General features: G+C 46.4%; 1 protein-coding gene across 5 annotated transcripts in view; it reads right to left on the bottom strand.

Annotated features, from left to right (window-relative positions):
- GYG2 (glycogenin 2) overlaps window positions 1-17,508 on the bottom strand; it is a 53,459-nt gene extending 35,951 nt beyond the window's left edge. For 3 of the 5 annotated variants that reach the window (XM_007990951.3, XM_007990947.3, XM_037986294.2), the window contains exons 1-3: window positions 17,315-17,508; window positions 16,096-16,230; window positions 2,213-2,354 (exon numbers count right to left, since the gene is read on the bottom strand). In XM_007990951.3, the coding sequence (XP_007989142.3) occupies window positions 2,213-2,354; window positions 16,096-16,102 (149 nt within the window). In that variant the 5' untranslated portion in view covers window positions 16,103-16,230; window positions 17,315-17,508. The other 2 variants (XM_007990948.3, XM_007990949.3) reach the window with 2 other exon arrangements.
- Window positions 17,509-20,685: the final 3,177 nt, after the last annotated feature.

Below are 20,685 nucleotides of genomic sequence, written 5' to 3' on the forward strand. Positions count from 1 at the left end.
TGTATTCGATATTAAAACTGCCTCCAAATGACTTCTTTCTAATTTCAATTTTGCACATTTATGTTTTCTCAAATAAAAGATTCATTTTTATTTGTTATTTTTATTTTTAGAGAGAAGAGCTCACTCTGTTGCCCAGTCTGGAGTGCAGTGGTGCGATCACGGCTCACTACAGCCTCGAACCTCTAGGCTCAAACAATCCTCCCACCTCAGCTTCCTGAGTAGCTGGGACTACAGGTGCGCACCACCACACCTGGCTAACTCTTTTTATTTTCTGTAGAGATAGAGTCTTGCTATGTTGCCCAGACTGTCTCAAACTCCTGGCCTCAGGCAATCCTTCCACCTTGGCCTCCCTGAAGATTTGTTAATCTAATCCCTTTGTTTCTTGTTCCCAATGATTAGTTTTATCGTTTTATCTTTATGAATTTTTTAATGCTGTTTGCTTTTTTAAATTATTATTTAAAAAATATTTGGGGCTGGGCACGGTGAGTCACATCTGTAATCCCAGCACTTTGGGAGGCCGAGGCGGGTGGATCACTTGAGGTCAGGAGTTTGAGACCAGCCTGGTCAATGTGGTGAAACCTTGTGTCTACTAAAAATACAAAAATTAGCCGGGTGTGATGTTGGATGCCTGTAATCCCAGCTACTCAGAACGCCGAGGTTGGAGAATCACTGGAACCTGGGAGGTGGAGGTTGCACTGAGCCAAGATCGCGCCATTGCGCTCCCGCCTGGACGACAGAGTGAGACTCTGTCTCCAAAAATTTAAATAAATAAATAAATAAATAAATAAATAAATAAATTTATATATATATACACACATACGTATGTATATATTTTACATTTAAATCAGTGAAATTATCCAGTTCATATGTATATATGAAATATATATATTTGAAATTATCCAGTTCAAATATAGATGTATATATATATTTTAAATTTAAATCAGCGATGAGATTATCCAGTTCAAATATATATTTTTATATGTATATACATATATATTTGAACATGTATATGCATGCACGTATAAATATATACATGTATATATACATACATACACGTGTATGTATATGCATATATACATGTATGCATATAAACATATATACACACACGTATGTATATAAACATATATCTATTTGAAGTGGCTAATGTCTTCACTGATTTGAATTTTCTTTCTTGTACCACTGTAGTTGCTCTCTTTGCTTTGTATAGCAAGCACTCACATTGCAGTGATTTTCTGAAATAGTACATAATTCAAGCTTTCATTTGTACCTGGCCTGAGTTATTTAGGAGAGTACTCCTAGTTTAAAACGTCTGAGGACACATTGGTTGGTTTTTTCTTTGTTTGTTCTCTTTTTAGTTTAGCTATTAATGTCTGGATTTATTATTTCATCGTCAAAGAATATGACATTCAATTCCTGCTACATCTGCCATATTAAATGCCTCCTCGTCCCATTCATATAAAATCAGTTTTTCTAAGTGGTCCATGGCTGATGAAAGAAAAAGATTATTGCTTACATAATGTATGACATTTAAGAGAAGCCTTATGCTTGATTCATTAGAGGCATTTATTTACGTATTTTCTTTATTTGAGAATTAAAGACAAAGGGAGTTATAAAAGGAAATTATAAACAAAGACTCCTTGGCCGGGTGCCGTGGCTCATGCCTGTAATCCCAGCACTTTGGGAGGCCAAGCCAGGTGGACTGAGTGAGTCCAGGAGTTCAAGATCAGCCTAGGCAACGTGGAGAAACTGTCTCTACCAAAAATACAAAAAATAAAAATAAAAATAGCCGAGCATGGGGGCACACACTTGTGGTCCCAGCTACTTAGAAGGCTGAGGAGGGAAGATCGCTTGAGCCCGGGAGGGAGAGGTTGCGGTGAGCCGAGATGGTACCACTGCACTCCAGCCTGGGTGGCAGAGCGAGACCCTGTCTCAAAAACAAATAAACAAATTGAGTTTTCAATTTCCATGATTGGGAGAATGAACTGTAACCAAACCCAGCATTGTTTTTTAAAGTATTGTGAAGCCGATCACACACCTATTTTCACATGATTCAAAGGTTCGTTACAAATGTCAGATGCCCATCATGATTGCCGGCCATCCAGGCCTGTGAAGGGCGGTTAGTCGTCAGAATAACTCCTAGGACCTCTGGGGGGAGAGGTGACCCTCCTTCTATAGGACCCAGCTGGGCACAAGCCGCATCTCTGAGCCTTACCTGAGCAGGCTGGACACCTGAGGAGTGATCAACACCACCAGCTTCCTCGTCAGCCTGTGTCTCCTCAGTGACTGCCCCAGGACCAGGGCGCCCTGGCAGTAGATGTCATTGGTGGCCAGTGTGACAAAAGCCTGATCAGTCACTGTGAAAATCAACAAAAAACACCAGAGTTACACTCCTGAGGGACAGCAGGGGTGATGGGGCCATAGTCACCTCCTCTCCTTTCCCACGAATCATGGCTTGAGCCAGACGTGATGGCTCACACCTGTCATCCCGGCACTTTGGGAGGCTGAGGCAGGTGACTTGCTCGACCTCAGGAGTTTGAGACCAGCCTGGACAACATGGTGAAACTCTGTCTCTATGAAAAATACAAAAATTAGCTGGGCGTGGTGGCGTTCCTGTAGTTACAGCTACTCGGGAGGCTGAGGTGGGAGGATACTTGAGCCTGGGAGTTTGAGGCTGCAGTGAGCCATGATGGCACCACTGTACTCCAGCCTGGGTGACAGAGTGAGACCCTGTCTCAAAAAAAAAAAAAAGAAAATCAGGACTTGCAGTGAATATTCAGTATTCTAATTCGCATACATGCTTCCTTTCATTCTAAACAAAACAAACCACAGGAGGAGTAGGAAGGACAAAGTCAACCCAACTGCTATGCCCATTTCCTGACGCTGCAATGCCATGGAAACTCATAGCTACTATCCCTTATTTTATGTTGTGTTTGACTCTTGAAAACTCACCCAAAGTGTTTAGATCTTAGGTGAAAACAAAAGGCAAAAAGTGGAAGTGATGGTTTGATGACCTGAGTTACAGCAAAGATGTAAAATCCAACTCGCTCAAAAGAACTGTGCTCTAGGCTAGGTGCAGTGGCTCATGCCTGTAATCCCAGTGCTAGGGCCAAAGAAGGGGGATCATTTGAGCCCAGGAGTTTGAAACCAGCCTGGGAAACACAGCAAGACCTCATCTCTACTGAAAAAAAAAAAATTAGCCAGGCGAGGTGGTACACGCCTGCAGTCCTAGCTACTTGGGAGGCTGAGGCAGGAGGATCGCTTGAGTACAGGAGGTCAAGGCTGCAAAGAGCCATGATCACATCACTGAACTCCAACCTGGACAACAGAGTGAGGCCCTGTCAAAAAAAAAAAAAAAAAAAAAGAAAGAAAGAAAGAAGGAAAGAAGGAAAGGAAAGAGAAAGGAAAGAGAAAGGAAAGGGAAAGGGAAAGGGAAAGGAAAGGAAAGGAAAGGAAAGAATCGTGCTTCATAAAGCAGCACCCAAACATGTTATTTAAATTCTGGACAGACCATTTCTTACAAAGACTTCAAGTTCAACTCAGGGATGTATGAGGCGGTAGAGACAACAAAAGGAAAAGTATGTTGTTCATTTGGCAGAATGTGCTCAGTTTCCTAATGCCTCAATATGAGAGGACGGAACTCTCACAGCAGATATAATTTATGACAGTTTTAAGTCTCTGTGGGCAAGACTGATGTGAACTTTGGTAATGACTTTTAAACCACTTGATTCTTGGGCACGCAGGCCCCTGTTGCCAGGGGAAAGACAACAGCCAGGGGGGCAGCCAGCAACGCCGAGAAGTCCCATGCAGTGTGCAGCCCAGTGTACTGTCTATGGAAATTAAAATGCTCAGCACGTAGGTGACCATGGCGCCTTCCCCAGAAGCAGCTCTCCAAGCAAAGTCAACCCACAATTCGCACTAAATATAACAAACACAAGTGTCCCAGACGTGTGGCCCAGGGCTGCCTCCTTGACCTTTACATTCCAATGGGGTAAATTCCAAAATGCGCCTGTTACAGCTGCTTCTGTTGACTCCTCCTCCCCACCCTTGCACGAAGAAAGAACGAGAATTCCTGGCATCTCCATTGGGAGTGAGAATTACAGACAGCAAACTTTACAACTTAATTCTGTAGAACAAAAGATACCGGTCATCAGTCCATGTCTATCCATCTATCCATCATCCATCCATCCATCCATCCACCCATCTGTCCATCCATCCATTCATCTATTTATCTATCATCTATCTATCCATCCATCCATCTATCATCTATCTATCATTGGATAATATCTATATTATCTGTCTACCTATCTATCATCTATCTATCCATCCATTCATCCATCCATCTACCTATCATCTACCAATTATCTGCACATCTATTATTTATTATCTATCTTACTATAATCTATTTCTATCTACCCATCCATCCATCTGTCATATATCCATCCATTATCTATGTGTCTATCTATCTATCCTTATCTATCTATCATCTATACATCCATCCATCTATAATCTATCTATCCATCTATCCATCCATCCATCCATCATCTACCAATTCTCTGTACATCTATTTATTATCTATCTTACTATAATCTATCTATCCACCCTTCCATCTATCTATCTATCTATCATCTATTCATCTATCTATCTATCCTTCCATCAATCCATCATCTCTCTATTCATCTACCTATCATCTCTCCATCCATCCACCTATCATCTACCAATCCTCTTCACATCTATTATTTATTATCTATCTTACTATCATGTATCTCTATTATCTATCTAGCTAATTCATCTATCTCTATCATCTATTTGTCATATATCATCTATATCTATTTATCTATCATCTATATATCTATCCTGTCTATCATCCATCTATCTGTCTCCATCATCTCTCTACCTATCATCTTTCTATTATCCATCCGTCTATCCATACCTATCATCTACCTATCATATATGTGTCCTCTCTGTATCTACTTATTTATATCTATCAATCTTTCAATCATCTACCTGTCTAGCTACTCCTATAGATTATAAATTATCTCTACCACATTATCTATAATCTATAGTTTTCTTAGTTACTAGCTTTAAAATAATAATGGTGATTACTACTCCTTTAGACATTTCCAAAGGCCTGAGCTCTGATCAAAATTACTTCCCGAGAACAGGCGTAGCTGTCATGGACCTGTTCAGCTGTCTGTAAGACTCTTTTGTCTCTAAGCAGAGGAGAGAGATGGGAGAGGAAGCAGGCATTCTGGACTGGCATCTGCAAAGCCCAGAGCTGGCCAAGGTAAAGGGACTGTGTGAGCTTCACCCACAGACCTCGAAAATCATACAATGCCCAAAACAGAGCCAGAGATCCAATCCTCTACCCCGTCCTCACCCCAAGATATGGGGTTTCTCTGATCCATATCTTGAAAGAGTGTGAAGGCAGAAAGAATTACCAAGTAGAACCCCCAGTGTTGAGCCCTAAGTGTGAACATAATTTCTAAGCAGCATAATGAGTATCCCCACACCTAAACATACGACCTGCTTAGAGCTTCACCTTTCCATGCAAACTCTCAAACAATTAATGGGAAATTAACATAACATAAAACAAACCATTTTAAAGCGCACAAGCGACTCGCATTTAGTCCATGCGCAATGTTGTGCAACCACTACCTCCAGGCAATCCGAGGACATTTTCATCACTCCAAAAGGAGGCCCTGTACCCATTACACAGCCACTCGCCATTCCCTCTTCCCAGCCCTGGCAACCATCAGTCTGCTTTCTATCTCCATCTTCCTATTTGGGATATTTCCTAGAAATGGAATCAAACACTATGCAGCCTTTTGAAAATGGAATAATTTTATATTTCCTTTTTATTTATCACAGTAAATTTCACACGACATAAAATTCGCCATTGTAAAGAACACAATTCATCACAATGTTGTACACCCACCACCTCTATCTAATCTCAAAAGAGACCCCGCACTCAGTAAGGAGTATCTCCCCATTCTCCCTTCCCTAGCTCTTGACAACCACCAATTCACTTTTTATCTCTGTGGATTTGCCTGTTCTGCATATTTCATGTAGACGGAATCAAGCTCCATATGGCCCTTTGTGTCTGACTTCTTTCCATCAGCATGATGTTTTCAAGGTCCATCCGTTTTCATCAATTCAACCGCATAATTAAAAGTGTAAACCGGGAATCTTCCAAGCAAAGACGGTGGATGGGGAGCTCCTAGTTTCTCTTTCCTTCCTTCTGAGATAAAAGGAGAACAAACTAAAAAGCGTGCTAAGGAAGGCAAGTGTGAACCCCAAACCAACAAGCAGGCAGGAGAAAACTGTCAGCCAACAAGAGAAACTGGAGAAGTCACTGAAATTCTGCAGAATTCTCAGAAGCCAAATATACCCATCACCAGGGGCAAAATCAGATAATAGGATCTACTCTAAAAGAAACAAGAAGCCCAAGAAAAAAATAAGTACCACCACACAGAAGTGGAATTCCTAACCTATCACATAACCTTGACAAATTCAGACAAGTTGGCAACCCTTGCAAGTGGGCACAGCTCAACTGACATTCCTCATTTTTATACATGTAGATATAAAGCATTACCAGGTATTTGAAAAACACCTTCACCACAAAAGACAGAACTGAAAAGTTATGGGGTAGAGTGGGAAGAACCCCAGAAATACCAGACAGTTCATGGAATAGAAATTCAAGGAACAGACAGGCAGACATAAAAATTCTGACTGTGCTAATTAATCTTTCAAAAGATTAGGGGGAGAGGGATACATCTATAAACCAAGAATCAAATGCTATAGAAAAGATCACTGCGGCCGGGCATGGTGGCTCATGCCTGTAATCCTAGCACTTTGGGAGGCTGAGGCGGGTGGATCACAAGGTCAGGAGTTTGAGACCAGCCTGACCAACATGGTGAAATCCTGTCTCTACTAAAAACACAAAAATTAGCCAGGCACAGTGGTGTGCACCTGTAATCCCTGTACTCAGGAGGCTGAGGCAGGAGAATCTCTTGAACCCAGGAGGCAGAGGTTGCAGTGAGCCGAGATCATGCCACTGCACTCCAGCCTGGGAGATAGAGCAAGACTCTGTCTCAAAAAAAAAAAAAGATCACTCCAAGGATAAGAAATAGTTATTAGAAGTTAAAAATGTGATCTGTGGCCGGGCGTGGTGGCTCAAGCCTGTAATCCCAGCACTTTGGGAGGCCGAGACGGGTGGATCACGAGGTCAGGAGATCGAGACCATCTGGCTAACATGGTGAAACCCCGTCTCTACTAAAAAAACACAAAAAACTAGCCGGGCAAGGTGGCGGGCGCCTGTAGTCCCAGCTACTCGGGAGGCTGAGGCAGGAGAATGGCATAAACCCGAGAGGCGGAGCTTGCAGTGAGCTGAGATCTGGTCACTGCACTCCAGCCCAGGTGACAGAGCGAGACTCCATCTCAAAAAAAAAAAAAAAAAAAAAAATGTGATCTGCTGAAATGAAAACGGAATAACAGAAGGTTTGGAAAATATCATTGAGGAAATCTCAGAAAGTAGAATAAAGAGACAAATGGAAAATTTCAGAAAGCTAGAAACCTACAGGACTGATTCAAAAGGTTCACCAACATGAATTTCGGATTAAGAGAAGAGAAAAAAAATAGAGAGAAGAAAAGATTTCAAAGAAATTAAACAGGAAATGTTCTCAATAACAGAAAGTCTTCAGATTTAAAAAGCCCAGAGAGTACGCAGCAAAAGAGAAAGAAAAAGAAAAAAGAAAGAAAGAGAGAGAGGAAGGGAGGGAGGAAGGAAGGAAGGAAGGAAGGGAGGGAGGAAGGAAGCAAGGAAGGAAGGAAGGGAGGGAGGGAGGAAGGGAGAGAGGGAGGGAGGGAGGGAAGGAGGGGAGAGGGAGAGTGAGAAAGAAAGAAAATCAGCAGTCCTTATCCTGACAATATGTTTCTAAAATTTAAAAGCACCAAGGATAAGGACAGCATCATGAAAATGCCAAGAAAATGAAAGTAAAATAAAAATATAGGTCAATCCTATGAAGGATGAGGCTGAGACTTCTTATCGTGAATAGTGGACACTAAAACAAAGCACCATATCTAACCTCTGAGTACAATGGTCCTCAACCTAAAATTGTATACCCAGACCAAATAGCTAAATTTCTATACCCAGGCCAATTAGCACATCTGCCGCACAGTTATCTACCATGCACCATTTCTCAGGCAGGTATTTGAGTATGCGTTTCATACTAAGAATGGATTTGTATTCATTTAATTTAAAAATATATTTTTTGCACATGCCTGTAGTCCCAGCTACTTGGGAAGCTGAGACGGCAGGATTGTTTGACCCAGAAGTTGGAGGCTGCAGTGAGATATAATTGTGCCACTGCACTCCAGCTTGGGTGACAGAGCAGAGCCCTGTCTTTGAAAATAAAATGTGTGTGTATGTGTGTGTGGGTATGTGTGGGTGGGTGTGTATTTAATTGCAAAGCAGACGGTAAAGTAAAAAATAAGATAAATCAAATCATATATATTATGAAAAGAATCATCAGCAGAATAATGTCAAACTGAAAACAAAGTGCCATTTACAATTTTTAGCCTTTCATTGGCGATATTAAGATTTCTTTGTAATCTTCAATGTACAGATTATTGAAATCCGAGGAACCACGTGTAAGGACCATGTGAATTAAAGAACAGAAAGGAAAAGGAGTGCATCATTAGGAACTACAATGACAAAGGTAAGAGAACTCGAGAGGGGTTGTTGTTTTGAGATTTCCTCCTGAGCTGACTGGTCTGTCCATCTTCGAGATGCTTAGAGGGATTGGTTCCCCTCTGAACTTCACCACCGAATCTGAGAATGAGGGCTAAATGACACTCCAAAGGCCAGGCTTTGGGATTTTCCTCCAGAAACAGATGACTGAGGTTAGACCTTGCTATTTAGATGCTTGGTCCTGCAAGAATGAGCTTTGCAGAGTATTTGCCGTGCCAACTCCTGTACCCCCGTAAGGAAGAGTCCACTGTCTCCAATCCCACGTACTGACCTGTGCTCTTAAGGAGTGGAAAGGAAGAACAGAGAATGTATAAAATGAAACTTGGCATCGTCTGACCTGGGTCATGAGCTCCACCAGGTAGATTCAGATCCCTATTGCCCACCTCCTAGGTCTCCCCAAGAGCCCCAGAAGCCTCGTCTGTGCAGGGCATTTATGACATGAATTCTGTGGTAAGGAGAAGTCCACTTGCCTCCAATCCCACACTCTACTCTTGCATAATTAACCTGAGCTCTTCACAGAGAGGCACAACAGAAAGTGTTGGGATTCTTGGTTATGTTGTGGTGGTGATGGTTTTTGAGACAAGATCTCCCTCTGTTGCCCAGGCTGGAGTGCAGTGGTATGATTTCAGCTCACTGCAGCCTCGACTTCCTGGGAGCAAGCAATCCTCCCACCTCAGCCTCCTGAGTAGCTGGGACCACAAGTGCACACCACTACATCCAGCTATTTTTTATATTTTTTGTAGAGACAGGTTATGTTGCCCAGGCTGGTCTCGAACTCCTGGGCTCAGGCGATCTAACCGCCTCAGCCTCCCAAAGTGCTGGGTGTGCCTCTGCGCTTGGCCTTTTTTTTTTTTTTTGACAGGATCTTGCTCTATCTGTCACCCAGGCTGGAGTGCAGCAGCAGCATCACAGCTCACTAAAGCCTGGAACTCCTGGGCTCAAGCAATCCTCCTACCTCGGCCTCCTGAGTAGCTGGGACTACAGATGCTCACCACCACACCTGGTTAATTTATTTTTAATTTTTCTGTAGAGATGGGGTGTCTTGCTCTGTCACCCAGGCTGGTCTCAAACTCCTGGCCTCAAGCAATCCTCCCGTCCTGGCCTCCCAAAGTGCCAGGATTACAGGTGTGCGCCAGCCACCACACCAGACTAGAAAACATTTAAAACAGGTCTCTATATCAACCACCCTGAGCCACAGCTTCCCTCCTTTGCATTCTCTGCTCCACCCTGTACATTCTGGTCCCTGTTATCTGTCTCCTCAGTCCTTAAAAACCACATTTTCTACCCCCAACACACAGTGAAAGTCATCGGCTGCCCTGGAAGCCAACCCAGCACCAATGGTTTTCTCATTGTCTGCAAACGTAAGCCAGGCCCAGACTGCTGGTCATCGCATCCCCCACACCCAGTCCCCACGTCCAGCTCAACCCCTCTGGGTCTTCAAGCAGATTCTATGATATGTGCTCCTACCATGGGGCTACTACCACTCTCTTAACTCGCCTGGAACTTGCTCTCCTTCCAGGCACATGGTGGCCGTGGGAAAGACCACCCATCCCTCGGAGATCTTCCTGCCAACTCTGCTCCCCAAGACGACCCTTCTCATCACAGTCCCTCACCTCCCATGACACAGGACCCTTCGTCTCTTGTGCCATCTGACCTGCTGTGCTCATTTTGCTTACTGGTGAGCTCATCGCTGACTCCTTTCCCTAGCAAACCCACGAATGAGTTTCCTGGGGCTGCTGTGAGAAAGTACCACACACTGGGAGACCTGAACAACATCTATTTCCTCTCTTACAGCTCTGGAGGCCAGGATTCCAAAATCAAACTCCAGAGAAGGCTCCTTCCTGCCTCTTCCAGCTCCTGGTGGCTCCAGCTGTCCCTGGGCTTGTGGCCACATCACTCCAACCTCTGCCTCCATCTCCACATGCCCTCCTCTGTGTCCGTGTCTCTTCTATCTCTCAGAAGGACACCTGTCATTGGATTTAGGGCCCACCCAAATATTCCAGGATAATCTTATCTTGAGATGCTTAACTAATTACATCCACAAAGACCCTATTTCCAAATAAGGTCTGTAAATCTAAACTAAAATTCTAGGCCTCACAACTACCTAAATGGCCAAGGGCATTCCAAAGTTAACCTGAAAAACGAGTTCAGGCCATAACGAGGAGAGAGTCAGACGTGCCTCATCATACCCTCCTCCATTTTGGAGTTCAGGAAAAGCTGACAACCATAAACATCAACACAGACCTCAAGTCTGATAAGAAACGTTGACAATCTATTCTCTCTGAAGCCTGCTACCTGGAGCTTCATCTGCGTGATAAAACCTTGGTCTCTACAATCTCTTATCATAACCCAGACATTCTCTTCTACTGATAAGAACTCTTTCGACTAATCAGAACATGTAAAAATCTACCTATGGCCTGGCGCCACCCCCTGCAATCCCCTTGCTTCAGTAGTCCCACCCTTTCAGATCAAAGCAATTTCTATCTTACATGTATTGACTGATGTCTCATGTCCCTCTGAAATGTGGGAAAGCAAGCTGTACCCCGACCACCTTTGGCCCATGTTGTCAGGACCTCCTGAGGCTGTGTCACGGGCATGTCCTTAACCTTGGCAAAATAAACTTTCTAAATTGATCAAGACCTGTCTCAGATACTTTTGGGTTCACAGGTCCCATTCACAGCTTCTGGGGGGACATGAGTTTTACGGGGGACATTGCTTATCCCAGTCCACAGTACTGTGCCATAAGCTGCCCATACAAGGGCAACTGCTTAGAGAAAGAGTGAAGGATTGAAGCTGGAGGCAGAAGACAAAGAAGGTGAAGGGGCAGAAGATGTCTGTGGACCTAACGACCTGCTCTCAGTGCATTACACGTTCATTGTGGATTCACTTCCCAGGCAATTCCCATGCACGAGAATCTGTTGGATGCTGGGCCCAGCAGCTGACAAGGTACAAGCTCTGTCCTCAGACACCCACAGCTCCATGAGACACATCAGCCCTAAGAAATGGGTGTTTCAATACCACAAGGGAAGCCCTATGGCTGGCAGCAGTTTTTCAAAGGGCACCATCTAAGCTCAGGGATAAATGACCAGGAAGAACTTATCCATCAAGAAATCAATGGATCAATAAACAAGAATGTATATGGCTCCCATCCATCCAGGAGTGTCTAGATGGGGCATGCCTATGCACTGTCATTCATTCCCTTTCCAACACAGAAATGTGCTTCAAAAACAAGTAAACCTGGGCTTCAACAATCAATTAAATGTCTGAGATCACCTCTGACTCCAACACCCACAAAAGCCCTCCAAATAGCTACTGTCTCCTGCCTCCAATAGGAGGCTGAATTAAAAATAATAAGGCGAAGAAGGAAAAGGCAGAAAAAGTCCATGAGCCAAGGCCAGAGGTGGAGATGACAGGTTGCCTGCTGCATTCCTGGAGTACGAATCCTTACAGCATAGCAACAGCAGCTGGAGAACAAGGACCCACAGGAAGAGAAGAGGTCAGAGGGCCCAGATCACGAGGTCATATGCAGCCTCTTCTATTATCCTGAGGCTTATGAGGAGCTATCTGAGGGTTCCAAGACCTGTAAGAAGGTCTCCTCTCCATGGCCAGGGAGGGCCCTCTGGCTGTCTAGAGAAAAGGATGATGCAAGTGAATTGGCCCAAAGCAAGGTGCCGAAGACAACACAGAGAAATGGCAAAGTGATCAGTGATTGATCGCCACCTGTGCTGGTTTTATAGTTCTTCATGAGGGCATCAGTGACGACTAAGAGAAATGGCAAAGTGATCAATGACTGATAACCACATGCACTGGTTTTTACCCCTTCATGAGGATCTCAGTGACAACTAAAAGAAATGACAGAGTGATCAATGATTGATAACCGTGTGCGCTGCCTTTTTATCTGTTCATCAGGACGTGAGTGACAACTAAGCGAACTGGCAAAGTAATCAATGATTGAGAACCATGTGCGCTGGTTTTTTATCTCTTCATGAGGATCTCAGCGACAACTAAGAGAAATGGCAGAGTGATCATTGATTGATAACCACGTGCGCTGGCTTTATAGCTCTTCATGGGGACCTCAGGGAAAACATTACGATTAATGAGTATTATAGACAGATGATAACCCATCCTGAAACGCCTAGGATGAAACCCTAACCCACAGGACCTCTGAATGTGTCTGTATTTGAAGATGGGGTCTTTAAAGAGGTGATTACGGTAAAATGAGGTCACTAGGGTGGGCCCTGATCCAGTAGCACTGCTGGCCTCATAACAAGAGGAGACGAGGATATAGACACACACAGAGGGATGACCTTGTGAGGATATAGAGAAAGACAACATCTACAAGCCAAGGAGAGAGGCGCCAGGAGGAACCAGCCCTGCCCACACCCTGATCCCAGATTTCCAGCCTCCAGGACAGTGGGAGAGTAAATGTCTGTTGTTTAAGCCGCGCAGTCTGTGGGACTTTGTTATGGCGACCCCAGCAGAAAAACACAGTATTATTCAAATAAATGAGTTATCCTATTATGGGCTGAATTGTGTGCCTCCAAAATTCACATCTGAATGTCATAACCTCCAGGACCTCGGAATGTGACTGTATTTGGAGACGGGGTCTTCAAAGAAGAGATTAAGATAAAATTAGGTCGCTGGGGTGGGCGCTGATCCAATAGGATTGGTGTCCTTATAAGAAGAGGAGATTAGGCCAAGCACAGTGGCTCACGCCTGTAATCCAAGCACTTTGGGAGGCCAAAGTAGGTGGCTCACCTGAGGCAGGAGTTCGAAACCAGCCTGACCAACATGGAGAAAACCCATCTGTACTAAAAATACAAAAATGAACCGGGCATGGTGGTGGGCGCCTGTAATCCCAGCTACTTGGGAGGCTAAGGCAGGAGAATCGCTTGAACCCAAGAGGCAGAAGTTGCAGTGAGCCAAGATCGTACCATTGCACTCCAGCCTGGGCAACAAGAGCAAAACTCCATCTCAAAAAAAAAAGAGATTAGGACACAGACACATACAGAGGGAAGACCCTGTGAGGACCAAGCCCAGGAGAGAGGCCTCAGGAGGAACCAGCCCTGCCCACACCTACTTTGATCTAAAACCCAAAAGAGAATGCGACAGGGCCACATGTAGAGTGAGAGTCTTATGGAACTACTGGATACCCTGTTTCTCTCTTTGGTTTAGAGTGGTGGGAATTCTGACCACAGTCACACAATGACAAGACAACACCAGTTGGCACAAGAGCTCTCTCCAGCAACAAGGAATCCGAGACTCAGACTTTTGCTTTGGAGCAAAAATGTGCACCTCCTGAAGGTTAGCCGCTTCCCATCCAGGACACTGTAAAACCCATCTAAAGTACAAAGACAGACCAGCGGATTGAAATAGAACAGAAGATGAAACATTGATTGACAGGTGCTTAGCTTCCACATCGCCTTGCCTTGAAGAAACAACTGGTGATCAAGTCCTGGTGCGGCGCCAGAGAACATCCACAATTATCCAATGCTACTGCATTCAAAGAGGGAGTTTCCACTCCACGTGCCTCTGCGGCGGACACTTTCAGCAACAGCACGGAGGGGAAAAACAGCAAGAAAACCTGTCACTGCACTACAGCCCATAAAAAGGAGCCACTGTCACAAAATCAGGTCCAGCCTGGAGATTGTAGTGGCTGAGAACTTTATGAATCTGTGACAACAGCTTCTTTCTACCCCTTGCTGGCCCCCTCCATTCAAGGAATCTTCTGATCACCCCTCAAAATAACCTTAGCAGCTTCCTTCTCAGCCCTTTTCTACTCAAAGGTGGTTTTTGTTTTCTGCAAAGAGTCGAGTCTTCTCTTCTGGCACGAGGCTGACCAAGATGTATGCGAATGTCCGTCTTGAATGCTGCTATTATACAGACCCTAGCAGGCTTGGGGAAACGTGTGGCTTTCAGTTCAGAGAGCTCCAAACGCGTCCGGAGAACAGAGAATCTTTTCTGCCATTCCTTGGAACAGACTCTTCCAGTACACCTCGTAAAAACAGCCTTAAGATTCCTGCCCCGACAATTTTCCTCTCTAAGTCCAGAGTTGGAAAAACAGGAGAAAAGCATCTCTGTGATTTACCAAATCTCTCCTCTGAATAAAAAAGTAATCTGTTTTGTTTGTGTGTTTTAAATTGCACTCATGGCCAGGCGCAGTGGCTCGTGCCTATAAACCCAGCACTTTGAGAGGCTAAAGGAGGAGGACTGCTTGAGCCTAGAAGTTCAAGACCAGCCTGGGCAACATAGCAAGACCCTGTCTCTACAAAATTTTTAAAAGTATACATTTTAAAATAAATACATAAAATGCACTCATGAATGATCCAGTGTGATCTGGTACAAGAAGGAGGTGTCTTGATGATTTAATGATAAAAAATAGAAGCAGTATCTTTCTTATGGGATGAGGTTACACTTTATGTTCACATATCTAGGCCTCTTAAGTCAACTGGTCTACCTGATGTCCACAAAACCCAGGGGCTGGGAGATGGGGCTCACCGGTCCTTGGGGGGCAGGCCTTTCCTGCCATTCCTGCCAGCCAGCCCTCTGCCTGCAGGAGGATTAACCTCGATTCTTATTTTGTTGTTGTTGTTGTTTTTTAGACACAGGGTCCCACTCTGTCACCCAGGCTGGAGTGCAGTGGTGCAATCATAGCTCACTGCCACCTGGAACTCCTGGGCTCAGGACCCTCCCACCTCAGCTTCCCTAGTAGCTGGGACTACAGGCAGTTGCCTCAATGCCCAGCTAAATTTTAAATTTTTTTTCCTAGAGATGTGGTCTCCCTATGTTGCCCAGGATGGTCTCCAACTCCTGGCCTCGAGCAGTCCTCCTGCCTCAGCTTCCCCAAGTGCTGCGGTTACAGGCCTGAGCCACCAAGCTGGGCCATCCCTCTATCTGTACTGGAAACAGAAATTAAACCGGTGGTCTGAACTCTCAGAACTCAAGGCAGCCTCTTCCCAGAGCTTTAGGGCCGTTTCAGGAGAACAGACTTCTTCCCATCGGCCTTCCAGGCAGTGACAGTCTCAGGCAGTTCAACGCTATTCCCAAGAAACAAGCCCATTGAAACTTTCAGGACTGCATTTTACAAAAGGAAACTGGTGAAATCCCAAGGCCCCCTTCACTTACTGTAAGTCACCCCTCCCAGCAGCTGAGGCTGATGTCTCCAACAGCCTCGGACTGGCCATTCCCTCCAGCCCCAGAGAGAGACCTGGGCGAGGCAGTGAGAGGGAGACTCGGAGTTTAGGGCAATCCTGCGGTCAACGTGGGGTTTTCCCCAGTGCAGACCAATCTCTCTCCCAAGCCAGTAAGAATAGGCAGGCTGAACTGAAGGAGCCTGAGCTACTCACCCGACATGGTCCGCGGCGCTGCGCGCAGAGGGTGCGGACCGGCAGAACTGCGCCCGGGAGCAGTGCGTGGACTTCCTCGCCACGAACTCTCGGAGCAGAGGCGCCGTCTCCAGGAATCCGCGTCGATTTCCAGGCCTGGGGGCGACAGCGTGGCAGTCTCGACACCCTCAGCCGCAGGCCCCGCCGGTGTCACCCCCGGCCTCCTACCCACTCCATGTCACCTGCGCCCCACGGGGGCCCGGCCTCCCACGATGCCCCCGCGACCCCCACGCCCCGCACTTCCTCCTTGGCGCTCCAGGTGAGCTTCCTGCCCTCTGGTCAAGGGCCCCTTGACCCCCTGTCCTCCTCGCAGTCACCTGCGACCCCGCTGCCTCTTAACACCCATGCGCCCAGCAACGACACCGTCCCTGGGACACCACCCGACCTCAGCGGTGTCAGCAGCTGCCCGCCGCCCCGCGCACCTGCTTAGAGTTCTGGGCACCCTCATCCCCCACTCCAGCTGGCGCCCCCTGGTCACCCCTCTCCACTCCCCGGCCCACCCCTGCGCTCCCGGACCCTAGTATCTGCACCTCTTCCGAGCTTGGGCTGCCTCTGCCCGCGCACCCCGGCCAGGTGCCCCCTCACCCGTCACCCCAGTGCCGCCCCCGCCCACCCCTGCGCCTCTCGCCGCCGCTCCTCCCCGTCCCGGCCTGCAGCCCATCCTCCCCAAGCGCCCCCGAGGCCCCTCCACGCCCTGCACTTCTCCCTTACCGCGCGCTCCCGCAGCCTCTGCCTTGGACCCGCGTCCCCCACCCCAAGCCTCCCAGCCCTAAGCCCCCGCCCCCGTCTGTCCTCCGTACTGGGGCAGCCTCCGTCTCCCCACGGCCCGCCGCGCCCTGGACGGCCTGTATTCCCCAGTACTCGGTGCCCCGGCTCGGCGCACTCACCCCTAAGCGCCCCTGGCCTACCCCCGCGCCCCGCACCCCTCCCCTCCTTCGCGCTTGGCCAACCTCTGACCTCCAGCCCCCTGCGCCCCTCGCCCCTCCTCTGCACTCCAGGCCGGCGCCCCTCCCCCAGCCACCAGCCCCGGCCTCTGGGTTCCGCCCCCGCCCCCCTGTACACCACCCACCCGCCAGACCTCCTAGGCGTTCGGGCAGTCTCTGCGCTTTCCGGCCCCCCGCCGCGCCCAGGCCTCCTCCACTGCCCACGGTCCCCTTCACCGCACTATAGCCGGTCGCACCTCTTCCGCGCTCTGCCTGCCTCGGCCCAGGGCCGGCGCTGGAGGCCCCGAGGGCAGCGATTGGCCTCGGTCCGGAAGCCCGGCCCCGCCTCCGCCCAGCCCCCGCGGGCGCGGGTCCTCTCCTCCGCCCTGCAGCCCCTGCCCGCAAGCCCGCGCGCCGCCTGGTGCCCAGCCCCGGCTGCCGGGGAGAGAGACCCGGGAACTGCCAGGGGTTGCGATCCACGCCCACGCCCCGCCCCTCGCCCGCCGCGGCCCCCTCGGCAGTCGGCGGTTTCTAGGTTTGGACATTTAACCTTTAATCAGCCGGCCCCAAAGTAAATGTTTACGATGACTTAAGGCCCCGGGCCCAAGGCCAGCGCGCAGCCAGAGTGGAGGCCGCTCTGGAAGCCTCCCAGAGGGAGAAGGCAGGACTCATACGCGATCTTGTTGAATGCATAAAAAATGCACGTGCGCATACTTGCACGCATAAATGAATGAATGAGTGCACGAAAGAGAGAATAAATGAGTGTTTCAGATCTCAGCTGTTGAATGCATAGCGAGCGAGTGACTGGCTGTACGCATGCGGTGAGTGCATGCACGCGTGAGTGCATGTATGCGTGAGTGCATGTGAGGCGTGAATGAACAAACAACTACTCATGAATGAGCGAGCCAGGAAATGGATGAACCAGTGAATCAATGTTTGCGCCAAGGAGGGAATGAATGCATTCACACGTGAATGCACGAGTTGAAGGCATGAATGAGCCAATGCATGTGTGAATGAATTTAGAGATATATGCATGAATGGAGGTGTGACTGTGTGGAAAAACCAGGTGAATGCATGCATGCATGAATGAAGGCATGAATCTATGAATGAGTGAATGAATGAGTTGAATGCATGAATGATTGAGTGAACAAGTGAATTCATGCATGCATAGTGCATGAATGAGTGGAAGGTGAATTCATGCCTGCATGAGTAAGTGCATGAATGAGTGAACAAGTGAATTCATACGTGATTGAGCACATGAATGACTTAAGAAGTGAATTCATGCATGTATAAGTGCATGTATGAGTGAGTAAACAAGTGAATTCAGGCATGTATGAGTGCATGTATGAGTGAGTAAACAAGTGAATTCGTGTATGCATGAGTGCATGAATGAGTGAGCAGGTGAGTTCATGCCTGCATGAGTGAGTGAGTGAATTCATGCATGCAGTATTGAATGAGCACATGAAGGCATGCATTTATACAGGAATGAAAGTGTGTGTGTGAGTGAATGAACAGAATACATGACAAGTGTGAATATGTGGATGAATGAATGAGTGAAAAAATATGTATGAGTACACGAATGAGCTGAACAAACTAGCATGTGTGTTAATGCACGCACATGAGTGAAGATTGCAAACACTTCATGAATTAATGTATTATGTATGAGTGAACGAATGAATTGAATGCATGGACAAGTTAAGAGAGGAATGAATGAATAAGTGAAAGTGTGCATGCATGTATGAGTGAATTCAGTGAATGAATCCATGAATGTGTGAATGCATGCATGGATGAATACATGAGTTGAATGAGGGATGATTGTGTGAGTGCATGCATGGATGAGTGCATGAGTTGAATGAATAAGTGTGTGAATGCATGCATGTATGAGTTGAATGAGTGAATGAATGTGTGAATGCATGCATGGATGAATACATGAGTTGAATGAATCAATGAATGTGTGAATGCATGCATGGATGAATACATGAGTTGAATGAATCAATGAATGTGTGAATGCATGCATGGATGAATACATGAGTTGAATGAGTGAATGAATGTGTGAATGCATGCATGGATGAATACATGAGTTGAATGAATCAGTGAATGTGTGAATGCATGCATGGATGAATACATGAGTTGAATGAGTGAATGAATGTGTGAATGCATGCATGGATGAATACATGAGTTGAATGAATCAATGAATGTGTGAATGCATGCATGGATGAATACGTGAGTTGAATGAGGGATGATTGTGTGAGTGCATGCATGGATGAGTGCATGAGTTGAATGAATAAGTGTGTGAACGCATGCATGCATGAGTTGAATGAGTGAATGAATGCGTGAATGCATGCATGTATGAGTGCATGAGTTGAATGAGTGAACTTACTTGGAGAAGAAAAGCCTTCACGTGACCATCAGAAAGCGACGGCAAAGGAACCCAGATTCTTGCCGAAACTGTCAATGGCGATCAATGCAAGCTACAGTCAGGACTTCCTGATCTAGATGAATACCTAGGATGATGGATGGTCTGTGGATACCAGGCACTGTGCTGAGGGCTGTTCCTGCATCAGCTCAGCCTTGGGGACAGGTATGGGTGGTGTTTTTAGCTCTACTTCATAGATGGACCCAGAGCTGTAAATAAACAGTGGAGGCTGGCTCTGACCTCCAGCAGGCTGCATGCAAGGATTTTCCTTGCGGCTACTGGGGCTTTGTAAGATATCTGCAGACATAGTAAGCATCAAGAGGGCACCTTTATTTATTTTTTATATGTTATTACAACATTTTTTTCTGCATTCGTTTGTATTAAACAGGTTTACATATCAAATTTTACTGATGTATTTTATTTGTGTAAATGTATGGGGTAAAGTGCAATTTTGTTACATAGATATACTGAGTTGTGGTGAAGTCTGGGTTTCCAGGATAAGCATCACCTGAATAGTGTACATGGTACCTATTAAGTAATTTCTCATTCTCCACCATCCTCCCACTCTCTCACCCTTCTGTATCTCCACCGTCTATTAATGCACTGGCTATGTCCATGTGGACATATTATTTAGCTCCCACTTAGAGTGAGAACGTGTGGTAATTGACGTTCTTTTTCTCAGTATGAAAATGACTTCAGATAATGGCCTCCAGTTTCATCCATGTTGCTGCAAAAGATAGAATTTCATTCTTTTGCATGGCTGAATACGGTTCCATTGTACACATAAATCACATTTTCTGTATCCAATCACCTGTTGATGAGCACCCGGGTTGACTCCATATCTTTGCTATTGTGAATGGTGTGTCTTTTTGACATAATGACTTGTTTTCCTTTGGGTGAATACCCAGTAGTGGAACTGTTAGATCAACTGGTAGATACAATTTTAGTTCTTTGAGAAATCTCTGTACCATTTTCCACAGGGGGTCCACTTTTAAATCTGTCCAGCCTCCGAGTCATTGGGGAAATCCTTAGGAGCCAAGAAGTGCCCCGGCGGAGCCCCCTTTGCCAGTACGACCTCAGTTTTCTATCCTCTGGATGCCAGCCCCAAAGAAGAGAAATGCCAGGATGAAGCTGGCTCCTCCAAGGAAGTCTCAGTTCTTGTGCAAGGAAGGGGAGACTTTCCCAGCTTCTATGCTTTCTCCTTGTTGGCTC

This window comes from Chlorocebus sabaeus, chromosome X (genome assembly GCF_047675955.1).
Source record: "Chlorocebus sabaeus isolate Y175 chromosome X, mChlSab1.0.hap1, whole genome shotgun sequence".
NCBI classification, from domain to species: domain Eukaryota; kingdom Metazoa; phylum Chordata; class Mammalia; order Primates; family Cercopithecidae; genus Chlorocebus; species Chlorocebus sabaeus.